This window comes from Arachis hypogaea, chromosome 20 (genome assembly GCF_003086295.3).
Source record: "Arachis hypogaea cultivar Tifrunner chromosome 20, arahy.Tifrunner.gnm2.J5K5, whole genome shotgun sequence".
Lineage (NCBI taxonomy): Eukaryota > Viridiplantae > Streptophyta > Magnoliopsida > Fabales > Fabaceae > Arachis > Arachis hypogaea.
Window position 1 is genome coordinate 99,497,274 of NC_092055.1, and position 7,338 is coordinate 99,504,611.

General features: G+C 33.6%; 1 protein-coding gene across 1 annotated transcript; it reads right to left on the reverse strand.

The window, feature by feature from the left end:
• Nucleotides 1–1,948: 1,948 nt before the first annotated feature.
• Nucleotides 1,949–4,383, reverse strand: LOC112782796 (AMSH-like ubiquitin thioesterase 3). The gene is made up of 6 exons (XM_072230194.1): nucleotides 4,005–4,383; nucleotides 3,871–3,917; nucleotides 3,382–3,684; nucleotides 3,140–3,249; nucleotides 3,008–3,071; nucleotides 1,949–2,501 (listed from the first exon to the last, which is right to left on the reverse strand). Exons 3-6 carry the CDS (start codon nucleotides 3,613–3,615, stop codon nucleotides 2,346–2,348), a joined length of 564 nt encoding a protein of 187 aa, XP_072086295.1. The 5' UTR covers nucleotides 3,616–3,684; nucleotides 3,871–3,917; nucleotides 4,005–4,383; the 3' UTR covers nucleotides 1,949–2,345.
• Nucleotides 4,384–7,338: the final 2,955 nt, after the last annotated feature.

Genomic DNA, 7,338 nt, shown 5'->3' on the forward strand with positions numbered 1-7,338 from the left:
AATTGAGTTCTTGTATAACTTGGAAAAGCTCTTTACTTGAACAATAGCTTGAAAATAATTTCTCCTAAATTCTAATAATCTGGACTTAACAGGATACGTGACATATAATCCCCTTATATTTGGATAATTAGGATTTTTGTGGCATATAAACTAGACTTGAACTTCACCCTCTAATTGGAATTAATTGACCAAGAAATTGGCGGTTGATAAATTTTAGAGAAGACTAAAAAGGTCTAAGGAATTAGGGTTTAGTCATACATAGTTTGCCAGGAATTAAAATCTTGCATGATTAAAATAAATTAATAAGAAAAGTCAATCTAGAAAATAGATAACTCTGAAACCTTAACTGCTTTCTCCATATTTTATTCTCAACTTATTCACTTGCCTATCTTCAAACTCGGAATTTACTATTTAATGCTTTTTGGACTCTCAAACACTATTTTCTGCTTGTCTGACTAAGCCAATCACTCAATTATTGTTGCTTGATCCATCAATCCTCGTGGGATCGACCCTCACTCACCTGAGGTATTACTTGGTACGACCCGGTGTACTTGCCGGTTAGTTTGTGGGTATAAATTCCGCACCAACAACTGAGTCAGGCATCTTTTAAACCATTGTATCGGTAACTAATGATGTAGTTGAACCTGGACTAGACTTCCGCAATTATCGATTTCTCCTTTAGGGATTGGTCAGTTTCAACCAAATAGCCTCAGCAACCATGTTTGAATTGAAGTTGAAATGATCTTGTGAAATTGTTCTCATGGTGTATGTGTGCCTCCCGTTTATATCTTCGTATCTCCTAACAACCTTTCTTCCGTATCAAGATGGTTCGGATAAGCCAATCCCACCGATGACCACACGTCTTACATTCTGCATAGAACATATGTGGCTCAGTGTAACACCCTAACTTTAAGCACGTCACGATCATACTAAAGATAAGGCATTATTAATCTGCTTTCCTTATTTACTATTTAATATTGAGCCTTTAGTTCGATATCACGTGTCAATTTTTAAGAAAAATGCCTGAAAAGTTTGTTTCTATTAATTAAAATCATATATCAAATATCACCAAGTAATAGTATCACATAATTACTACTAATAATAAATGCTATACAAACAAATTCAATATAAAACTCGAATGCAATACCTATCCCTTTGAATAAAATAAAAACTTAAACAACAAAGGCGAGGGAATTCTATGAAAGTAACTCAACTAAAAAACTTAACTCATAAATAAGTCTAATAATCGCCCACAGGTTCAAACTGAGTCTTCGAACCTGTGTCACTGAAAGGGTGAAAGATTTTAGGTTGAGAACAAACCACTAGTTCTCAGTAGGGAATGAAAAATGCTGTAAAAGTAAAGATTAAAATGCAAATGATTCATTTACTCAAGAAAACTAAATTTTTACCAACCCCTGGAAATACTTTTAAATTTTACTTTAGATAACTAAATATTTTCTTTAAATTTCTGAGTTTAAACAAAATTTCATTGACAAAATTTGTCATGTTAACTATTTTTCAGCCACATACACTACAAGGTTTTTGTTTATTTGTGACAGTTTTTTTTCTTATTTGTGGAGGTTTTAAATCCCCACAAAAAGGATTGTGGCAGTTTCCAAAACCCCCAAAATTTGAGGTGCCACGAACTCCTTTGTGGTGGTTTTTCACAACCCCCACAATGTCATTTAGTGGCAGTTTTCTATCCTTTTGTGGGGGTTTTGTGCTAGGCATTTTGTGACAGTTTTTTGTTAATATTTGTGGCAGTTCAAAACCCCCACAAAAAAATTTTTCCATTTTAAAAAGAATAGCTATTCTGTGGGGGTTTCAAACCTCCACAAACCTGTCAATATTATTCTTAAAATATTAATTTGGATGTTAGAATTACATCATTATACTAATCATTTACTATTTAGAAAAAATACTTAAGCAAGACATTAAAAACGTAAAAGAAAATTAAAATATTACATATTTAAACAAAAGAAATACTAAAAACAAAATCATCAGCAATGGATATATAAGAACCTATTGACAATGCAAATATATAAGAACTACTTTAAAACAAATATATAAGAACCTATTGACAAAGCAAATAGCATCCAAGAATAATGGATATATCTATCTAAAAGAAGTTCCAGTTATGACATTATCATCAGCAAGTTTCCTTTCTTCACTCACTTCTCAACCTAATCTATAAAGAAAAAAAATATACAACCATTCAGGTAGGTAAATTTAAAACCTTACATGCCTTTGCTGACTGTATGTTACAAGTTATGATTTTGTTGGAAAAAGAAAAAAGAATAGAAGAGCAGCTTATACTATCTTCAGTTGTATCTAACTATCTATTATTAGGGAAAACATTGATGGTTCAACCCACCATCAGAGCTAAGAATGAATAAGTGACAGTCAAGGATAATGGAGCTTACATGTATCCAACAACCTAAAGGAAAGAGTGATAAGCTGTCCTGAACTTCAAATATTTCTTCTTCATTCAATGTTGAACACTGAACAAGAAATTAAATTAGACATACATTGCTCAACTGAAAATAATTAAAATTACAACAAATAGTTAAAAAAATTATTAATGAATCATGAGAGAATTACAATCTTGAGTCTCCTAATTCTAAGGAATACTGCATTTAGCTCTATTCATATATGTTTTGCATTATTCCATTTGAGAATCATTTTATCTCCCAACGATAATTCCAAGAGAATTGGCTTAAGAACAAGTTTCATTTAAAAGTAATTGAGAAAATCCTATCATATGATTTACAGTTCCAACAGAGGTTTAGTAGCACTTTCACAACAAATGTAGATAAATAATCTCAGATAACAATAAGAACAAATTATGCAACACTCATAAACCCCATGCATCACAACCTCAGATCAGTAGAAGTCTCACTTTGTCTGACAGGATAAAATTGGAAATAGAAAAAATGAAGAAACAGTCTACATAATCATTTAAAAATAAAAACCTGAACCACAAGAGTAAACATAACCATTATCTTACCGAGTCTGAAGTTGACTCCTGCTTTAGGATAATAAGTGTAGTGATATAAAAAATCCTGTTTTTCCGTAGACATAAAATTGCAAGCATAAAAATATATTAAAATTAGCAGAAAAAATTATGACTTCTTTTACCAGGGAGCCTGCAAGAACATCACATGTCTCTAAGTTTTTCCATGTGTTTTCGCAAGCCAGTCTCAAAAAGTCTTCCATCATTTTACAGGTTGCAACACAGAGTAAAGTGAACTCATAATAATTTATTACCTGGTTTAAGAACCAAACAAACCACACATAAGAACAAGTCACAGTGAATGATCAAGAGAGTCCATGATGTGCTTTGAACAATTCCATTTAAAACGTAAAATAAATCAGGCTTACAATATGTAGGTGTTGGTATGTACTGGGACCAGGTCCAGAATCCTGAGAAGATTTAGCTGGTCCAGGCCTTGGATCTGCAACTTTTGAAGGAGGAATGGGAGAAGACTCAGGATACACCTGAGCAAGAACAGGAGGTGGCAAAGGCTGTTTGAAAAAGTGGAAAGAGTCCTCCTTTGATTCAGTTACAACAGGATGCGACCATCTTCCGTCATCCAATGAGAGAACTGAGTTCATTGTGGATGCAGCTGGTCCTTGATCCAATTCTTTAATTGCACAAGATCATATTGCCCAGCCTGATTCAAGCTGTCAACATGAACGGCAAGAAAAGTGTAAGGCTGTTATACTCCAGGGAAACAAAACTGAACAAACAACTATGACAATATTGACTTCAATGTTCAGCATTTGCTTATAATCAGATTCCTTTAAAGTGAAAAATCAGATAATTTTTTTTTTTAAAAAATCCAAACTATAATAATGAGCGAGCCAAACCTTGAATCTTTGACGTGTGTCAGATCAGTACTGCTTGGATATTGAACCTGCATAAAGACATATATCAATATATCAAAATTATAGATTTTAGATACTTGATGTTGCTAGAAGCAAAGTCAAACTGGAGTTTTTACCTTAATTTCTGCACTAGGTCCAAGCCGTTGGCCCCGAAGACCACTTGCCTAAGAATGAGTGTCTAGACAAAGTCTCCTTCTTTAGAGGAGGTACATATAATACGCCAATTATGACCCAAACTGCAATTTGTATCTTGCCCTTGCATCCATTTTTTGTCTCTTGAATTTTTTAATGTCACAGTACAAAACACAAAGATAAACCATGTGATATAATTTAGGATTAGAGAAAGATTAAGAGCATTTTAATGCCAAGTAAATGTATTACATACCTAACTCTGAAGCAGGAACTCTAATATAAAGATCTTGGCTTGCATCTGGTAGAATCCTCAAGTCATTAAGATCACCAAACCACAAAGCATATTCTTTTACGGCATGAGGCTAATTACTACAAGACATGAAAGAAAAAAACACATCAAAACGCAGTTTCAAACCTTATAAAGGAAAAAATATGAATAATTAAAACTGGAAAGCAACTAGTCATTTAGCTCTTGCACTTTAATTGGTAATTGCAAGTTCTTTTACAGGAAAAAAATCAAAAAGGATAAACTATCTCAAGCAATAGCAATAGCTATTTATTTCACTAGGAACGAGGCCAATCATCAGTTCATCACCACAGTTGTAATAAAGTGAAGAATTTATATTCTTTTAAGCAGTTCCTACGGACATGTGATATTCGAAGTTAAAATTATACCAAAGAATAAACTTATTATTACAAAGCCTTTGAAAAATTAATTATAATATAAAGATTAAATTAATAACAGTACTAATAAAACATAAAGATAAAGATTGAGGGCAAAAAGCTTACAATTCATCTAGTCCATAAATAGTTTCCTGAAAAGAACATCACAATAATAACGTACATGAATGAGGACTTCAAATCTTTTCAACCGCAAACTAATGCCATTATTAGATAACACTCATCTGATGATACCTTCATATTTGCTACCATCATTGGAAGAAACATGCTTAAATAAAGACTAAATTAGCCATAAAACTCTTACAATCCCCTTCACTTCAGCACACTTCTTGATGGTATTACACAGAAAATGTGTGTCACAGCGAGCTAAGAAGTTTACAATGGCCTACCGCTCAATCCTCATAGGTTTAACTAGTTTTTGAAATATGGCATTCAATGTTAGATAAATAACTCTAACTTTGCCAAAAACCAAAATGAAGTTACTAATTGTATCGCCATCAAGTTGCTAAATAATCGCAAAAGTAACAAGCCAAATCCGAAATCAGAGAGTAATCAATCAAACTAAATTAATGTAGAGGAAATCACAAAATTAACAAAAAAGAAGCTTCCATAGGAATGCACAAAAGAACACAGAAGGAGATCTCAAAAGTTACCGTGTCGTGACCTCAGGAGACGCGACGAAGGAATAGCTCCTCCTTCGACAATCACGTTCACCACTTCCTCTGCAAGACACAACCACCGAAGGATTTACACCAAGAGACATGCACGACCAAATTTGCCAAAAATTGAAATGAAGGGAGCAACACGCTAGGAGATCGAGGAAGAGGAACGGAGGATTTACCGTTTTTGGCAAGATTGGCGAGCGCGTGAATGGCCGCTTGGCGGCGGCTCGATCTGACTCCTTCCATGAGAAAGTGGAGTTGAGGATGGAAATCTGCTCCTGGATTTCGGCAAGGATGGCATCGCGGGCGTCGCCGGTTACTCTCCCTCCGATCTCAGTAGCTATAGCGAGCTTGACGGTGACAAAATGAATACAGTGGCGTAGATCTAGGGTTTCATTCTCCCTCTTTTTCCTCTTCTAATTTTTTTGGACAAGTAGATTAAAAACTGGCTATTTGTTTGGACAATTAGACTTAAAAAATTTAAAATAGTATTAATTAATGGAGGTTTTATATTTTGCCACAAATAAAATATGTTAGGGAGGTTTTTTAAAACTTCCACAAAAAAAATCCCATAAACAAATAGAAATCTTGTAGTGATAATTAAGTCCCAACAATCACAACATCAAGTCTTAAACAACTCAATACATTCGCAAACTAAAGGCACAAGTAAAAAATCCAAACCAACATACAAACAAGTCAAACAGCACTATCACAAAGAAGTAATACAAGCAAACACAACCAAATGCAAATGTGCAAACAATATGATGCATGCTTGTCCTAAGCAGGTCATGAGCTCATGCGTCAGTTGTCTAACCGCAACCCGACATTACTCGAAGTGAACCCCGAATATGGTTCCTTTACTGTGTCAGTTATACACCTTGGCATCACGGTTACCTGTGTCAGTTAGGCCTCATCATAATAACATTTTAATGTGCATCACAGTAAGAAACAGTGCTATCAATTAGGCGAACATTCTCACATTAGAAATCTCAGGCTATCTGTTAGGCGGGCACTTTCGCATTAGCAGTTTGGCACAAAGGCCCATTCAACATACAATTTGCTATCATTTAGGCAAATATTCCCGCATTAACAATCTTAGGCTATCAGTCAGGGAGCACTTCTGCATTAGCACTTTAGGACAAGACCTATTTAACATACACTTTTTAAGTATCTATCTTATCCATTCTTTCTCATTCTTTTCCTCTTTAGTATCTATTTTCTTCATTAGTTCTCATTTTCTTTATTTTTATTATGCCTCCACATCTCCAATTACATACCCACACTTCCACATCACCTACATTATTAAACGTACCTCCGCATCACCGCTTAATTACACATACCTCCACATCACCAAATAATCCATTACACCTCTGCATCACCACCTATTCACTCATCTATTATAATCTTAAATCGATTAGTTTCTAAATAATCAAACTTCTTAACATTTAATAAAAACTATTTTTCTTAATAAATCAAACTCAAATTATAACTTAAAAAAAAATCTTTTGTCAATATATTAAACTCAAAATATAGTACTTTTCTTGATAATTTGAAAATCAACTATTTTGAACTCTAAATCTAGTTTTCTTTTAAAGAATGCTTTAAGCAAAGCCTCGGAGTTTTGTAAAAATTTCTATAACATTTTTTCTGAAATTCGGACTTTGCCACTCTTTAAGGATCCCAACCTAACCACCTTTCAGACCTTTTTCAAAACATTCCCAAGTAACAAATCATTTTCAATAATCACACCGTTCAAAATATTAAATTAGTTTTCAATAATCAAATCATTTTCTTTAAAACTACGCCTCTTTCTATTTCAATAAAATTCAGCTCCCTTACAAATCTTTTGCTATTAAAAGCAAAGAAAAAATTCATACATTCGTTCGAACTTTACAAAACCTTTCAACCATGTTCTTTTCACATTAATCATTAACCAAAACCACCTTTTCGTTTACTTTTACAAGAACTCAGACAG